This window comes from Ostrinia furnacalis, unplaced genomic scaffold (genome assembly GCF_004193835.3).
Source record: "Ostrinia furnacalis isolate ACB-3 unplaced genomic scaffold, ASM419383v2 OfSCF0216, whole genome shotgun sequence".
In the NCBI taxonomy this organism is placed as follows: Eukaryota; Metazoa; Arthropoda; class Insecta; order Lepidoptera; family Crambidae; genus Ostrinia; species Ostrinia furnacalis.
In genome coordinates this window covers 1,683,872-1,702,871 of record NW_021130455.1, presented here as the reverse complement: position 1 = coordinate 1,702,871, position 19,000 = coordinate 1,683,872, and the positions used below count along the sequence as shown (strand labels likewise).

At 35.6% G+C, this 19,000-nt stretch overlaps 1 protein-coding gene across 2 annotated transcripts; it reads left to right on the top strand.

Annotated features, from left to right (window-relative positions):
* Positions 1-8,104: 8,104 nt before the first annotated feature.
* Positions 8,105-18,876, top strand: LOC114356629 (troponin C). 2 transcript variants are annotated; one of them, XM_028309888.1, is made up of 6 exons: positions 8,105-8,296; positions 10,545-10,575; positions 15,978-16,121; positions 16,546-16,665; positions 17,843-17,974; positions 18,587-18,876. In XM_028309888.1, the coding sequence occupies exons 1-6, from the start codon at positions 8,273-8,275 to the stop codon at positions 18,613-18,615; spliced, it is 480 nt and encodes a 159-aa protein (XP_028165689.1). In that variant the 5' UTR covers positions 8,105-8,272; the 3' UTR covers positions 18,616-18,876. The 2 variants fall into 2 exon arrangements, with proteins under 2 accessions (XP_028165689.1, XP_028165698.1); XM_028309897.1 differs by lacking the exons at positions 8,105-8,296; positions 10,545-10,575 and adding an exon at positions 15,829-15,907.
* Positions 18,877-19,000: the final 124 nt, after the last annotated feature.

The following is a 19,000-nucleotide window of genomic DNA, read 5'->3' as shown; positions in this document are numbered from 1 at the left end:
CAAGATTTGTTTTTTTTTTTTTCGTCAAATGTCAAAGTGACATAAGCTGTCACTGTCATCTTTTTTTTTAATTAACCCCCACTCTGGGCCGGCAAAGAGATCTAGTCCATACCTTCTCTTCACTATTTTAATTTCCTTTGTTTTGTTTTCATTTTTATTATTTTCAATGTAATAAAAACAATAATTTACTCATAAGTCTCACAACTCACATTTTAATAATATTATAATGCCCGTTTTCACCATCAATCCCTAATTTATTTTTAAATGACCCCTATCAAAACAAAATTCCTGTTATTTATTACCAAAGGGGTCACTTAAAAATTAGGAATTGATGGTGAAAACGGGCATAAAACTCATAAAATTATGAGCGCCTTTCTTTATTCTAAGCAACCAAACAATGCTAAACTCAGTAGGCGAAAGATTTGATTGAAAGATAGATTGACTACCTAACTAAGGGTTCAGCCAAACCTCAGAAGATCATAGACTATGATCTGAGGGCCAAACCAACGCATGCAGCAGCCTACATGCGCGATGGAAATGGCGATCTGTAGAAATCAGTAGGATCGCCATCGCACACCAAGGCTGGCTGCACGCGTTGGATTGGCCGAACCCATAGATCAGGGGTGGCCAACCGCTCGATCGCGACTATTAGTCCAGTCGATCATGGCAAGGCAAAAAATACTACATGATTGTGTAGTAAACTATGCTGTATACTGTTCCATTTAAGATTTCAAGAAGTATACAATGTAAGTATTAGATCACCCAGGGTTTCATTAGTAAACAGTAGATCTTAATATGTCTAATCAAGTTGGCCACCCCTGCAAAGGCAAATTTTTTTTTTGATTGCTTCAAATTCAAATTCAAATTTTTTATTGCTAAACCTAAAACAACAATACTTAGTTATGTAGGTACTTTCATTTCAAGTGCTCCTTTTATATTAGGTAAAATCCAGATTATGCAAAGGAAATCAATTCCTCTGAGCAAATAAGTGTACCATATTGAATAGATTCTGATTTAAGTAGATTTTACCCAGGTGACTGGGAAAATTCAAAATACCTACTCGTATTATAAGTAATTACCTAATTACTTAGGTCTTAGAGATAGACCGTTTTGCCTGATTTACACTGTGCTGCGAACATCTCGTAACTCTACATCGCGCGCTTTTTTATTTGAACTGCTAAATTAATAACGTTACAAAGTTTTCAAAGGTTACCTACGTTTGATAAGAAGGCGTCAGGTAATTTTGGGTATTTAATTTGCTTTCTTTTTAACTTATTCNCCCCAAACGGCACAAATATATAACTCTTATTGAGAGCTGCATATATTTGCGCCGCTTGGAGCACTCAGCCGAGGCCGCCGCCGCGCCTACGGCAAGGGAGGTACCTCCTGTATGAGACGGAGCAAGCGTATCCGCGCATGTTGCGTCCCACACAAGAGGACGTCCCTGCTTCCAGGGAATGAGCGTCATGCCGTCAGGTTTCTTGCCGTCGTCACGGAGTATGCCGTTAGGCTCTAAAACTGCTGGCACATTGACGGCGACAAGAGCTCTGCGGATGACGTCATTGATGCAGGCGTGTCGGGAGACTCGACCAGCGCTCATTTGACATGAGAGGCCATGGTGTCCTAACTCACCGACGCGAGTACCGCAACGACAGCGATGGGGATGGTTTGTCTTGACGCCAAGTCTAAAGGAAATGGCAAGGGACAGTGTACTCCTGTCAAGCAGAGTCCCGATATTGGCCGAAAGAAGAGCATGTAGCCAATAACCGGACTCTGCCTGAAAGACCGCTAGTAGGCGAGCACGCTCTGCAGCATTTTCGGAGGAAGCCAATAGATCACTCTGAAAACGCAAACAGAGCGGCTCGTCCCACTGCCTCTGAGACGATAGAGAGGTAGGTGGATCGGCTTCCGGGCATGCCTTAGTCCAAGCGTTTCGAAAAAAAAGGACAGTGCCAATCCATGTATGGAAGTTGGACCAAGTGCTGCCCAGAATGAAACTATAGTGCATTTTGTTCCTCAGGCCAATACTAATGTGTAAACCGGAGCCCACTGAAATCTATCCCTGGAGTTAAGAGAAAAAAAGAGTTTTGTTTTGAATTATTTACGTACAAAATATCATCGATGTATACCTACTACGCATATAAGATTTCGCGATTTTGGCATTAAATAACACTCGTTATGTTGAACTTAACCATACTGCATCCGTACACCTTACTTTAGTACGACTTCGACATTATTTATAAGCGATCAAGCGCTGTTTCAGTAGTTTAGTTAGTTGACCGAAATTAATTATTTCCAAAATGGAGCAAGAAGTTTTAGCTTACAATAACTTCAATAATCGATTGTAATACACCAATAAATTGATTTTTCGCAAGGATAGAGAACTATAACTTCTTGCTTCATTTTGGAAATAATGACTTTTGTCAACTAACCAAACTATTGCAACAGCGTTAGATCGCTTCTAAAGAATGTCTAAGTCGCACTAAAGTAAGGTGTACGGATGCAGTATCGTTAAGTTTAACATAGCGAGTGTTATTTAATGCCAAAATCACGAAATCTTATGCGTAGTACGTATATATCGATGATATTTTGTATGTAAATAATTCAAAACAAAACTCTTTTTTTCTCTTAACTCCAGGGATAGATTTCAGTGCGCTTCGGTTTACACATTAGTATTGGCCTGAGGAACAAAATGCACTATGGGTTGATTCTGGGCAGCACTTGGTCCAGACCCTGGCACTATCCTTTTTGAGTTTCAATTCTAAGTATGGGGAGCCCCCAATATTTATTATTATTTTTTTATTTTTGCATCAAAATATTCTGCGGTTCACAGAATACATCTACCTAACGAGTTTCAACAGTATAGCTCTTATAGTTTCGGAAAAAAATGGCTGTGACATACGGACGGACAGACGGACAGACAGACATGACGAATCTATAAGGGTTCCGTTTTTTGCCATTTGGCTACGAAACCCTAACAAGCTTTTATACTGAAATGCAGTTGTACTAAAACGAAAAAAATAATTGTACTTATGCAAGGTTCAAATAATTTCGAAAGCTTGTAGCGCAAACATAAAAGAGGAATAAATTCCATGCGCGATACAAGCTTTCGAAATTATTTGAACATATAATTTTTTTCGTTTTATTATATTTATCATGTGTTAACGGATTAACGATTAACGTTAACTTGCGTTAACTCTTGCGAAATGTAACGTTTTAACGTTTAACGAAGTTAATTTTTTTATTAACGGTTTAACGATTAACGAAGTTAACTATTTGATTAACGGTGCCCAGCTATGCAGTTAACCAAAGGGCCTAGGTACCTTGAATAAGCTGATTTCTTTAGTAAAGGAAGGAGTAAGTACTTTTAAGTATTATTAGGAAGGTACTGAATAAGTTTTACTACGAAATGTACACAGCTACTTTATAGACTAATCAACTAAGTAGGTAGGTACTAACTAGCAACTCAAATATTTAAATGCGCGAATGTAACTAGAAATTTCGTCGGTAAATTAAGATTTGAGTACGGGCAGAGCTATAACAACAATAGGCATGCATGTAAAATCTATTCTAGATCGCTCGCCGCAATGTTTACAACACTCAGGGAAAGATTAATCTCGAAATTCGACAGCGGCATCCGAGATTGTTGATTCTTTGTTGTCTATTCGCTATTTATACTCGATTACTCGGCAACCAACTGTACGATATCTCGCTTACACACAATAAAACACAGACCAACTGGGCCGCAGTTTCGGCGGGCGCGTTATTCACATTGAAACATATTATTCCGCAGCCGTGCACAATACTGTAAACAAACGAGACAGACCGTGGGCGTTGTGTACGTTAGGGATTTAAGTAACTTGCTCATTTTTTAGCCAGATAGCTTTTAGTAAGCTAAATCGTCAGTAAAGTTTCACTGGCTGTTGGAAAACAAATAAAATAAATTAACCTTTCGGCAATAACGGATCTTCGTAGCGATGCCATGATCTTAATTAGAAAAATATTTGGCTAGAGAATAGAGTTAGACCTTCAAATTTCTCTTGCTATGCCCACCCACGTAGCATTTGTTTTGTCGAGGAAAGTGACATTGAATCACGTACCGTTGGTAGGTGCAACTACAAGAAATACTATATTCATAATAATAATTTTGCAAATTATTTACTTTCATTTGAAACCGATTCAATCATTATGATGTACAAAATATTGCTATCTGAAAATTACAATAGTTTATTGTTGATTTATTTCTAAATGGTAGAGTTTTTGTGATCCACCACGGAATTCGTTGTTGATCACCGTTAACTTGTGCATGAGAATAGAATAGAACAGATAACTTTTTATTTGAAAGAAATGTAAGTACAAGCAGGCAAGACATACGAGTATGTAGGTATTACGGAGAATGGTATATTATGATTATTAATTCAAAATTAACTTCATATTTTTGGAAGCAAGTATGAAGTACTTATTGGAAAAGGTTAGTCATTTCAGAGTGCTCATTACGAAAATTTAAAGTAACAAAAAAAAGATTCCATGTTTATCCAGGTGCTGATTGATGGGAATTCTTGTGAAATCAAGCTATTAACTTTATTACGCGTCCTGAATTCAAGTTGTTTTACGAACTGTTGAGTTCATAACCGATGCTGAAAATAGCCAGTGTCGAGCTTCCAGTGCTCGTAAAAATTCGATTGATTTATATTCTGTACATTTGTATTGGCACCCGAGCGGTACATTACAGTGAAATAACAAGTCTATCATGAATAAAAATATAAAAGTGCTTCTTGAGTGTTTCCCTAATGTATCCTATGCGTATATATTTAGCGACTATTTTGTCGCTCGCCCGACTCTACATCTAATATAAAACAGCTGTGGCTTTAAATTTTGCCATAAACTTTTCTTTTATTAGACCAGGCTCGTAATACCTGCCTGTCATATTTTTATTTTGCTCGCATGAAAGCATGTAAATCAAAAGCACTGAGCAGTTATGGCCTTTTTTTAAAATAATTTGGCATCATTGTTATCACAGAAGTTGTCCCGATGTAAATAGGAATGAAAATACATAACATTTTGAGTCCGAAATATTTATTACAGCGTAGCTAATTTGTAGCAAATTAAGAGACGTTTCGTATTTTCCTCCAATTTAAAGAGTTTTAAACTGAATCTTTTTCAGTTTCAATCTTTAGGTACCTATACTTTGCAGAAACTACTTAACAACGTAATCAGTTAAGTAAAAGTGTATTGATACTATTAATTATTTTACTGAGTCTAATAGAATTTTAATTGTGACAAAAATCTTAACAATAGTAATACTTAATTTGATGAGGTTTAATGCCGTGCCAAGCCGCAATCAATTCCTCGCAAACAATGTACGAATGATCTGTTTTATTAGATCAAAGGAATCACGGTAGACTGTACAACGCCAGCCAGACTTACTGCATTTCAAAGTCATGTGGACTGATTTTACAATCCAGTACTTAATGAATAGAGGCATTTTAACCGTTAATAATAACATAGACTTTTTTTAATAATGATAAATAGGAGATGATTTTGTAACTTGTCTAGATAAGGAGCCATATGTTTTAATAGTCTGCACTTATCATAATTTATACAAACTCCTCGTCATCTTGAAGAGTAGGTCAGTCTGAGTACCACTATAAAATTGCGACTGAAAAAATTGGTCCTATTTAAGTTGCGTATTGCCTCCCTTGTGTTATTGGTGGGTTAATAGTTCCAAGAAACTCTTTCAAACAAGAAGAAGTGACCCGGTTACATTTGATAGGACATTTACAGTTTGGTAGAGCACTGTACGACTCGAAGGATTTTCAAAAAAGAATCAATATATTTTTTGTAAATTTTATACTGATCTAATGAGCTTGCATCTTTATAAACGGTCAAGATTATTTTAGGACGAGTATAAAGAAAAAAGAGATCGCGAAAAGGCGTTTTTCAAAGAAAAACGGTGCAATCAATCCATCATCTCAGCACATTTCACTGCGCGAGGTGCGACGGAGAAATTGGCATGCGTCGAGCCAAACAAGAGTATGATGACGTCCTTAGAGGACCAAGTTCACTTACCTTTTCACTCTGTTTGTAAACAATGCACATTGTTATTGTCACAAACATCAAACAATAAAATATTGGCTCTAAGTTTAGCTTGACCGTGACATTATTACCCAAATCAACATCTTCAATTTTAGGAAAATGGTGCACGTCGATACGCGTTTTTCTGTGTATAATAAATTATTAAAATGATTATTGAATATTATCAAAACGCGCATCAAACTGTTACATGCTATATCTAAAATGTACCCTTAGCTTATACCTCAAGTTATACCTTATCCCCAATATTATCTAATTTATTAACTATGTGGAATATGATATCGCTTATTCATAGCTAGACTACGCAAAAAGGTATTAAAAATAGCTCTCCGTTGCCATTAACTGTTAATGATAATGACGTCAAGCCTGATCAAAGGAAGTTTACGGCAAATGCATCATAAAATATACATGGCCGCCGAACGTCGCTAAAATCATTGTTATTTGGGTTTTATGACGAATCAGGTCGCTAATGAAAGCGAACTCCGAGGTCGATTATGTTGATTTTCAGGCAAATACCTAAACAATCGGCCAAGAAATCTAAGGAGATTGTATTCAAAATGAAAGACAAATGTTGGACAATATAGCATTTTATATTTGCCAATGCATTTAAAAATGCATTTTTATGACCCATTTAAAAATGTTTTACGACAATGTGCATGGCAGTTACCTCGTAAATAGTTGATTATTTTACTGTAATATTTTAATGCTCAAGTTTTTTCATGGTTTCAGTGAAATGAAAGTAAGGAATTTATTTTCATTTACGTCTTACCATCCTCGTTTTATATCATCCACTTCATAAGGAACATCCCTGAGGAATCTATTAATGATCCTGTGGATTTAACATGCAGTGCTATTGGTTCCAAGGCGAACTATTTATGGAACTGGAACAATGTCCTGGGACACTGTCGCTATTACAGTGATTGTAGGTACATATAACGAGATATCGGGCGTAACTAATTGACCCTTATTCCCTTCCAGTTAAGGGTGCAATTCTTACAGAGCAACTTACAGAGCTTTTAAGTTTAATCAATACAGTCGTTGTGGAATTTTATATTGTCTGAAATTAAATGAAAAATTGACGTTACCAATTATATTCAAATGCTAGCCTGTAATTTAAAGATAAATGTAACTTTGGGCGGGCGGTTTATCTTTCGTGTACATTTATATTGTTATAATTGCTGTAATATTATTACAAAAAGATACTGATTATTGCTTATTATAAATTTGCTAAGTAGTTTTATTTTACTTACTGTTAGTAACATTGTTTACTTTAACACAACAGTAACGCGCGATAGCTTTTTGGGCGGGCGGTGAACATCGTTTTCCTCGTGCAGTGCTTTTGACTTTAAAGTGCATAAAGAGAATATAAAATATTTCTACTTAATTATCAAAAGTTAAGCTATTTTAATTTAGCATTCACAGTTTTAAACAGCGTAAAAATTACTTGTTATGTCTCCGTGGATGAGCAGTTGCCCTGAAAACGAAAGATCGTGAGTTCAAGTCCCACACACATAAGATTTATTTAATGGTTGAATACATTTTTACATAACTTGCTTTAGTCTGTATTGCCTACCTGAAACCATAATATTTTAAAACTGAGGATTTGCCATCATATACAAATTAGAATGACGGGGAAAGATAATCCTACGTTAGGTACCAGTAACACATTTGAGCACATTTTGTATCAGTTCGTAAAGTGTGTTTTTCTTATAAACACAAACAATATTCATAAGTATACGATATCGAGTATTGACTAGAAATAGTTGTAGTACCTACATATTAAGTACATAGCGTCAGTTCAGATCTGAACTGAGCTAACATTGAGTTGATCTCAAAATGCATCAAGCTAGTTTTTCCTTAGCGACCACTGAAGCGGCACCACACCCGTGCCACGCCTCGGTTCACGTATTGCTTGTTTACGTTTTTCATAAGCACGTTTTCGACTAAAAATACTTTAGCATCCTGCCGTTTGAGGCTCGTGCGATTGGTCGGCGCCCGCGCAGGAATCGGGGAGGACTAGAGGGGCCGCGGGCCCGCGTCCCGCGCTCCGCACGATATATGAAAGTATCCGAAAGCAACACTAGTGTGGGGAAGCAGAAAATAACCCTGAACGGTGGAAACACAAGACTTGCGGCCAGTCGTGTTGTGCGTCTCGTAGTGTTAACAAGTGACATCAAAAATGGTTCTGGACACAGAAGACTGGGTAGGTGCTGCTTGACCGTTGGTTATAATCGACGTTCTGTTTCTCAAGTTTTAGTTTTGGAAATAAAACAAATCACCAAACCTTGTCGGTGTTGGTTAAGGCAAATGATATTGTCAAAGCACACCTGAGGCAGATCAAAGGAAATGCAATAGTGTGAGCGGTGCGCACGAGTGGACGCTAACAGGTGCTGTCACCGAGCTAGTAACGTGTTGATGAAACGTTTTAATAGACTTGAGTGACAGCGACTGTCTTGGAGACAGAAAGCTTTCGGAGCTTTTACTAATGTTGATATATGCGCCCACAAAAATCGTGAATTATTTGACAAAAAAAACTAATATGCCAGTCAGTTTTTAGCTGCTTAAAATATTTTTTTAAACAAATTTTAACACAACACTTAACGGATTAGTGTTACTTAACACTTTTGTAGAGCCCTCAATCAGCTTAATAAGATTAATATTCAGATGTTTAATGATACAACTATGTATCTAACAACTCTGAGCTAACAACTTGAGACATTCAATTTATCACTTTAGAAAACTTTAGATTTTTCATTAAAAACAATAAGTACATTAACAGCTTTAACACGTCTTTAAACATAAAGACTTAAACAGTGACATACTTACAAAATATTTCACTAAAAAGTGTTTTAAAAAGATGAGAGAAAGTGTTAGACAGAAAGCTTAAAGTTCCTTTTCCAAAAAGTTTATTAAAATCTTTCAAATACGTAGCCACTACATAGGCATTTTAGATTTTGTGACTTAAATTAATATCTAAAATCGAACACATAAAGCACTTAGTTGAATCTCAGATCTTAATGTATACCAACGATACTGAACACGATACCTCAAGACCAATAACAGTCTATTTCGGTACCGATCGCACATTAAATAAATTTATTACTTACATTACACTAACACCGATGTGCGGGAAACTGTACCGTATGACCTACATGTTTATTTCTTTCAGTAAGATTATTTTGGCGTACTTGTTATGAACATTAAATAATTTTGTGCAAACTGAAAAGCTTTAAACGTTATAAACATATCATCAAACACACGCAAATAGCTAATGTTGTGTTAACTATTACATAGGAAACATCTGTTAATACAATTTTATCATCTTTGATTAGAATACCTACCATTAGTAGGTAACCTAACTGGTAAATCTGCAAGTTATCCAATCAAAAAGTTCGTAAAGCTCTATCACAATATATTATTATAACTGTTTTTTGAGATATACGCTCATTTGTAACTATACGAGTACATAGTGAAAACAGAAAACGCAATTTTTTCCCTCATTGGTACTTGCAACTTGAACATTGAAATTATTTTAATTAATTTTGAAAGAAGAATTTACTGTAGAGATGATTACAAAAACAGTTTCTGTGCGGCTTCGAGTCTCGCCAAATAATAATATTTTCCTGAAACTCAAAATTAACATGTAATGTAGGCATAACCTACCTAACTCTTACCTATATAAAATAAGACAAAAACTTAAACAGTGAGTTAAGAAGACTCAGACCAACCACATAATTTTCACACACACTTTTTCAGCATGAATAGAAGTTTTAGAAGACTGTTGCTATGAAATTAAACCCATAATCCTTAAAAATACTATAATGTTTTAGCTTCTAGTAAATTAATCGCTGTAAAATCATTATTTTATTTAAATTAAAAAAAAAATACAGGCTTACTGGTTTTTGAGTCCAAGTTCACTGTTCTTAGCAACTTCCTGTTATAACAGAAATAATATGTTACTTACATATATTTATTAAATCTACTTGTGTGTTAAAATTAAATTACAACAACAACAAACAATATTTACCGCTATGTGTCATAACCAAAGACACCAAAGATTTAACAACTTCCGATCACACAGTCAAAATCTACACCAGATTTATTTATCACTACTGAGTACTAGTGTGGTGTCGATTAATTCATTCATTATTGGTGGACATCCAATAAATCCATATTAATTACTCACAATTCCAAACCATTAACAAATGTAGGTACACGAAGACAAACTATGCCGGCTTATTTACGTCTCTTCTAGTGGGAAAGTGAGGGGATATTCTTGGCAATTTACGAAATCCTATAAATTGTCTCTAGATAAAACTTGTGTACGTTTAAACGTGCGTCATCGCTGCTAGGTCAACTAGGTGGTCTGTAGGGTACATAAAAATATAAATACACGAGCACTTCAAAATAACACGAGTCTGGATTTATAAAATGTTTATTCTTTCTTTCAGGCTGATGAGCTCCCGCCAGAACAGATTGCCGGTAAGTTTAATAAGATTGATATTTGCTTATAAACACAACCCTCTAATGTAGCGTCTGATAGATAGATATGTGGAGTCATTTAAATGTTATTATTATCTCTGCCAACGCACTATAAACACAGCATTTAATATCAGAATAATATAGAACTGCTCACGCAATGTGATTTCGAAATGCCCTATAATTCTATTTCAACACAAATGTTCCAACAACCATAATAAATAACAATGCAACGCATGTTTACATAAAGTCGTGAAAAATCGCAAGCTCACGCTGGCGCTGCGCCAACCACACAATGGAGCCTAGTATATTTAACAGATGAATTGTGAAAAGAGCTATGTGGTACAAATTAATTTACCCTATTTTTGCGTGGGCTTAATTAATCGCCGAGAATAACCCAAAATCAACTACAGAGGGTGTGGCCTGAAAAAAGCTCTAAATATAGCCGCCTCTGAGTGAGAAATCTACGAGATTCTTAGACAGAAATATTATACCGTTTATTTTTAATACTAAAACAATTCGAATTAAAATGATGTCGTTGAACTCTTTTTGAAAGCGTAAATAATGTAGAGCTTTGAGTTCAGTTTTTTCGTTGAGAATAAAAAACATGTTCCTATCATTTCCTATTACCTCTAAGCCTCTACGTGATAATCAGGTCAAGAGATTTTGTTCACAATTATAAATCGTTTTTACTGAGATGTTAGTTACTTGGCACCAAGAACTAGATCTCCGGCGAAACAAAGAATTTTGTCACTTGTCACACACTACAACTTTCTAATGAAATATTTTTTATAATCGGGTCAATATGCAAGTTTTGGAGAATACAATTACAGTTGGGCCTTATCAATAAAAAGTTACACCTAGGATGAAGTCTGGCTTAAGTTGTCATTTAGTATGGAAATTATGTCATTTTAATCCAAAGTTCAACCTAGGTGTAACTTTTTATTAATAAGGGGGTTAATGTATACGAGCTACACGCTATTTTGCAACAAAAATTACTAAAACTGCGAGCTTTTTCATATTTGTATAGATTTTAACGATAACGAACGTATAGTATTGGTGTTGACAGTTAGTAATTGATAATATCGTGTTTAGAAGTTAGTTAATCATTGTGTCTGTTCTATGTGGTAGCGTCAGGAAAATAATATTATGTTTTTCTTGGAAACTTCTGCGTTGTGACGTTTTCAAAGTGAAGACATGACACGAGTGACAGCAGTTAGCATGTGCCGGATATGTCTGAAAAATTTTGACAAATACTTTATGAAAACCACATTAGTTACATCTTTTAATGTTCTCCTAATTTATTGACGGACTATTTTTCATTGAGTGTTCTTATTAAAAATGGTTTTATAAAAAGTAACTTCGAAACGGATCAATACCTAAGTAGTTCTTATGATTTGCGTCAATTTAATAACTATTCTTCGATGTTTGTAGCTTGATAGGTTGAAAAAGACGTGGACGTGACCTTAGAACCCTTGAATAGTTTTATCCAAAAGTGTACGTCTACCCCTACACTATTTGCATCACCCAAACTTTAGCGGCAACTTTAACCGGTGTCTTTGTATGGAATTTGACAGACTTTTGACGTTATTAGAGTCTTGCTCCTAAGACTGTCTCTACCTAAACAACCACATATCCCTCTTCTCCCCTATCTATTCAACACTTTTAATCGGTTGTTACCTTAAATGCTGTCAACATGAACTGACCTCGGTTCTGTAGAAAAAAGTGACAATCACCGATGAATGATGTATTGACAAGCAAAAATTAAAATGGGTTTTTAGTAGAAAAAATCCTAATCTTGTGTGTCGGAGCGTACGCAGCCACACGGTTGGCTGCGGGCCAACGTACAATCAGCTGCAAAACTTGAACACGAGCAGTGTTTAAGTCATGCATGTTACCATAAGAGCGATTTAATAGCTCAATAAATTAACGATTATTAAAGTTAATTATACGAAACGAACGAGACGAATGGTTTTCATAATAAATAGAGAACGCAAATACCTAAGCTGTAAATAATAAATAGGTCAAAATTAGTCAAAATACAAAAGATACTCTTTTTATTCATATAAGCATTTTCATCTAAAGTTTGTCCTAAAACATTTCTAAAAACAGCCTATTCAAAATAGAAACTTAGGTAATTAATTCCCTAATTACCTACTTGTCTTTTAATTACCTAGTGATGTTACAGCTGACTGTACCATGAAAATCAGATGGGCCATCCATTATTGTAGAAACAATAAAGCGGGAATTCTCACACCACTGTTGATGTAGCCGCTTCTAAATTGGGCGGATGACTAACTTCAACTTATTGTTTTCATCATGTTCTCGAGTTGACCTCTGAAAACATAAACAAACAACTGCATTATTGTTATAGCCAAGAGGTTAAATACGTGATGATTTAACAGTAACACATAGGAACTTTGTGCTGAAAACATGTTAATCCTTAATGGACTAGGTATCAAAATCAAAAGATTATTTGCAATGTTTACCTATTCATAATATATTTATATGATTTGAAATAACTTTGAAGATGGTCGAGATAGTTTTCATAGCCTTCATTTAAATTTCATAAATTATAAAATTTCACGATATGGTTTACGTATTCCCAGGGTTACAAGCTTACGTTTAACACCGGCGAAATATTATAAATAATATTCTTAACAGCTTTAATACTTGTACGCTATTTGTCACGGTGCCACCTACTCGGGTTTAAATAAAATTCAATGCAATAAAATTTAGCGCAAAACCGTCTGCTCTATGTAACGGGCATTTGCCAAGCGACTTAAATCATCCTTGTCCAGTGCTGCATGTTGAGAATACAAGCCAAATGCACAAAATACGCATTGCAATAAGAGGGTAGTTGTAGAACATATTTCAGGAGGGATCTATGAGAAGTGCATGCAGCCTCGATACATCTTTCCAGAAGTAATAGCCGTATTTCTGTCTGAAACCAACTATTTTCTAAACGGCTGAATAACATACTTCTGTGCCATTAACCCAGAACTAACACGTACGAAGTATGCCTACGTGTGATATGTATTTTAAAAACACCCTTTATAATGCCCATAAGAACTTGAAATTGGCTATACTTCGTCAGATAAACGGTGTTTAGGTACCGATTACATTAGTTATTCCCCAGAAAATGGAGTTCAGTTATTTATTGTTGTATTTACATAGCTAATCTATGTCCGCAATAACTAACGTTGACTGGGCTCATTTCGTAAGCGCGGGCGCAGCCGTAGGCGGGTAATTAATAAACAGCTAAAATCCAGAAAAAAAGCAATAAAACTCATGGGACTTTGAGACAACTGCCAAGACATCTTGACGATTAAAATTAACAACGCGACGGTCGGCAGAAATAAAAATCTTGTTTTTAAAACTATTTTGTTGCCAAAATATTGTGGGACAGCTGCCCGAGCGTCTGAGATGCTTTATTTTGTGATAAGAGGCTAAAAATGTGGCTCTGCGATGCACATCAACTTTAATTGTCGCTGAATCCTTGACTCTGATTATAGCGGAAGCGCGCTCATGCGTCACCGTCGCAGCTAATGTAAACTATAACGGAAACGGAAAGCCGTGAAACGTCCTACAATCCATCACGACACGACTCAGGTTACACTCCACATTTCGCTTTCATTTTAAATCGTCAGAAATATAAAATAAACTAAACGTTAGCTAATGTTTATTTTCCACCCACGTGATAGTATTTATTTCGCATCCTATAGTTACTTGCCTGTCGACTCTACTAGAGGAAATCAGAAAACATGCTGAATTTTGGTGCCGATTTTCCAAAATTTTCCAGTAGAGCTGGCTGAAAATCGAAGGCAAATGAATTCAAAATTTTCCTAACATTACGTGTAAATTAAGGACTAGAAGTCCTTGATGAAAAGTTATTGCTTAGTGCAAACTGTCTCATAATATGAATTAATGAATGGATGACTGTAAAATTATAAATCGCGATATCACAGCATTATTCATACTGTTTTTAAGGAGTGACCAACGTGAAAAGTAATTGCTTCATGCCACTACTAATAAAGTGTTAAGACTCAAAAATGTTTTTGCGGTTAATATTTCATACCAGTCATTAAAAAGTTTAGAAGAGTTTATTTCTGTTGCCTACAAAGATACAAAGTTTTATTTTTATGTGAAATTATGACGCACGGTCGTAATACAGCCCACCGTGGAGGTTGGTAATATGAAATAATATTAATGACACCGCCTGTAAAAGACAAACATCGTATGAAAACATTAGTTTATAGACGACAAGCTCTACCCGCGGTTTCAACTGTGTTAATCTATGTAAAATCCCTAAAACTGTACATAATTACAGTGGTTCCTAAGATTATCCTCCACAAACTAACAAACTTATACAGTTTTTTACCTAACGTATAGATGTCAAGTGATAGACGACAAGCAACGTCTTCGAATCAAAACTGTACCTAATGATGTTGTAATATGTTTGTTGTAGTTTTCATAATAGCATTTTTGAGAACGTGTGTTGGGTCACGTTCTTGCGTGCAGAGCTTGGCGTCAAATCAAATATAAGATGACCGCTAGTTTTCATTCGTACAAAGGCGAAGACAACAACAATAGTTAGTTAATGCCAAAATTACTGAGAAAAAGACGTATTTTGACTCCCAGATTATGCATGCAATGCATGCATTTTCAGCATGGCATGTGTATGATATTTAATACCTAGTGACTTGTAAGAAAGCAATAGGTAGGTACATTTTTACTTATCACCTAAATTATGGAAATATAGAATTAGTTTAATAGAAAGAGAAGGTCATCGAATCTCCGTCAGTCCACCAAATCACTATTAAGTAATGGGCACCTAGCCTTTACCTTGAAGATCTCTTTTATTACAATACAACAACATTAATGCTGTGTTTATATTACAAGTTACGATGGTTGATTTAGTCAATGAACTGCCTGGAAGTTGCTCATATTTCTTACAAGTAATGGCATATCACTACACCCAATGCAGCTGTGAACTTAATATGAATGGCATTCATCTCCATAACACTTGAGATATGCATAATATCTGGAATATTCTGTTTTGATTGTTATTTATTGTTGGCCTATATACGAGAAGCAGACGCAGGGCGCCGCTGCACCACGCTGGTGCCCCGAAATAGCTGCATTGCACAACTAATTCGCACTGCATCTCGGTGCATTGAACTGCTGTCCTAATCTGAACGCATAACGCATCCCGCCGAGCCGATCAGTGCGACTCTTTTTATTGCCAACGCAACACAGACCAGCGTTTTACGTTACATCTGTCTGGAGTGCAGTCTTGTAAACTCGGGTACCATGCATCCGCTGAACATGGAGGGTACTATTTTGAGATTTAGTGACCTCCTTCTGCTGTGTAACAAGGGTTTGATTCGTGTGGTTTGTTGCAGTCCTGCGCAAGGCGTTCGATGGCTTCGACCACAACCGCTCGGGTAGTATCCCCTGCGATTTCGTCGCTGACATCTTGAGGATGATGGGGCAGCCCTTCAACAAGAAGATCCTTGAAGAGCTCATCGAAGAAGTTGACGCTGACAGTGAGTTCTATTATATTTTACTGTCATATTTCGCTATTTATAGGTACTAAATCCTGCTAACTTATTTCTGTGAAAGGTGGAAATTTCTGTACTAAAGTCAACATTATAGCCTAACTAGTCTACTAGTATTATTACTTTAAAAGCTCTGTCAGTCATTAATAAAAGCTCTATCACATTCAAAATACTGTACTAAAGTCAACATTATAGCCTAACTAGTCTACTAGTATTATTACTTTAAAAGCTCTGTCAGTCATTAATAAAAGCTCTATCATATTCAAACTAACTGCCCAAAAGACACCCACAGTAATTTTTCGACAGTTCTCCTTCTCTTTATATCATTTTTATTAGGGAAATCTAAACTACGCTAATATAAATGGCGTAAGCGATATCTATGAGGGTATTAATAGCTGAATTCGCGTTTCAGAGTCCGGCCGCCTTGAGTTCGGAGAGTTCGTTACCCTCGCCGCCAAATTCATCGTTGAGGAGGATGCTGAGGCCATGCAGAAGGAACTCAGGGAAGCATTTAGATTATACGACAAGGAAGGTATGTATTCTCTCCGCCAACCAATTGACGTAACTTCTTAAAACTATCAAGACGAGACTCTCCCATAGATTTTCCAATGACATCACTTTAATTATAGTTACTACTTTTTTCAATTACAAAACAATCAAAAATCATTACAGGTAATTTAAGGTCAAATGGAAGCGTCTTTTTTAAATAGTTGGAGAACGGTGTCAAAATACCTATTTGTATATCAGCGCAATCATTTCGCGCGGAAAATTTTCCACTAGCAAAAAGCGGTTGGATACAACTTTGATAGATACGAAATTATTTATGAATGAAAATGTTGTATGAATATTTAGATTTCGAAACGATACTTTGTAACTTTTAATTTATGTGACGATATAATGACACATAAGTTTGTAAAAATACGATATTCCGGGAAACTGGATTTAACAATATCCGGGATGCAAAACATAAAAATAACGATTTAAAGTTCCGAGGATACTCATGTAAAAATATTAATATACCTACTCGTGGTGGTATTTTTATGTATTTTTATGTAGCAACTAATAAAAAGAAACATTCCCATCATTCTATTCCTGGAGAGATCAAAGCTTCTATGAAAATTTTGATAAGCCCTTTGACTAATAGAGTCATAAATTGTTGTTTTATTAATCCGTATGCCTAAACAAATTCATGGAAATGTTTTGTTTAAATCTCATAATAACAACAAGGCATTAGAGGTTACTATAAAGGAGGTATCTACGTGACGATTTAAAGTAAAAAAGTGAACTAATTCGTAATTGTAACTAAATATTTCAGATAAAAAAACTACAATCATTAAGTGTACCTAACCCTTCTTTATTTTGCTGTGCAATCTAATTATACTCGTAGCTGTTAAAATTGTGCCTATTGGTCCTTAAACTTTCGCCTGGTAGTGTTATAGATGTCATCAAAATTTGAACTTTATTGAGTTGAGAAAACATAACTTCATAAGATTCAAAACTCTATGCCAAACTTTATATGCCAGTAAACCCTTGAGTTTAAAACAACGCGTGCAGATCGCCATCGCCGGCTCCATCATAGGCCAATGACAGGTCGCGGGACCTATGATACTAAGGGCCTATGATCGCGCACGCGTTTTGGTGTGGTTGAAACTTTAGTTGTCTATAGGAATTATCTTTGCCAAAACTTACCACTCACTTGTTTGTTCCAGGCAACGGTTACATTCCCACATCGAGCTTGCGCGAGATCCTGCGGGAGCTGGACGAGCAGCTGACCGACGAAGAGCTCGACGGCCTCATCCAGGAGATCGACACTGACGGCAGCGGCACGGTAGACTTTGATGGTAAGAAGTGGTTATTTATTCCATTGTAATAAGGTTTCAATTCCAATGATAATGCATATTTCTGCACGTGACTACTGCATCAAAGTTTGTTCTATAACGCCTACATATCTAAGAATTGCCCTGCTAGATAGGTATAGACAGAAGGACATGAAATTAAAATAGACAATCTATCTCTAGTAGGGTGAATCTTTTAAATAGTAAATATTATTTCATTTTGACAGTTTATGATAGCTTAGCTCCAAAGTAAGCAAATTGCATTTTCCAGTGGAACACTTGTTTCCTATCATTAGTGTTTTGTTTCTATGAAATGTGATTGATATGAAAATATGAGTGGACATGAAAATGTGGATCATGGATGGATCGAATGTGGATATGAAAGTATGAGTGGCATCGTAGTCTACTGCAGTACAATCAACATAATGTTCTAAAAGCTGTTTAAAAATTGAAACTGCGCAGCAAACTTTATGCATGTATTTTTCATCATTTAACTCCGTCGTTACTGTTCCTATTAATGAACCGTAAATGCCCTAGTTTCAAGAATCCTATTAGAAGTGTCTGCTTACAACTGTGTGAAAAGTGACAAGTATTAAACGATCCCATTCTTTGTTGCAGAGTTCATGGAGATGATGACAGGGGAATAAGCTTCTATTTCTATTCTTTTTTTTATTTTTATGATCTAATTTAAGGAATCTCTACATTTCGGTACTTCAACCTTTCGAGTCTTGGGAACATTGGACAAGATTACTGTAACATTAAGATGAAATGAAAGTGTAACATCTAACTTCATTGGCAATAATAAAGTATTATGTATGTATTGTACAAAATAATATTTGTTCTTGTTTAATTGATGTGTGTGATTGCGTAATGTTTATACCTACTTATTAATAAATCTTTTATTCTACTATCTATGTTTGAATAACTATGATATTTTCGTATTTCACAAGCGTTTAATTTGTATCAAGGGTTTCAGTGAATTTAACGTAAAATATAATGTGAAAATAATTCTTAAAATAACGCTAAGAAAAA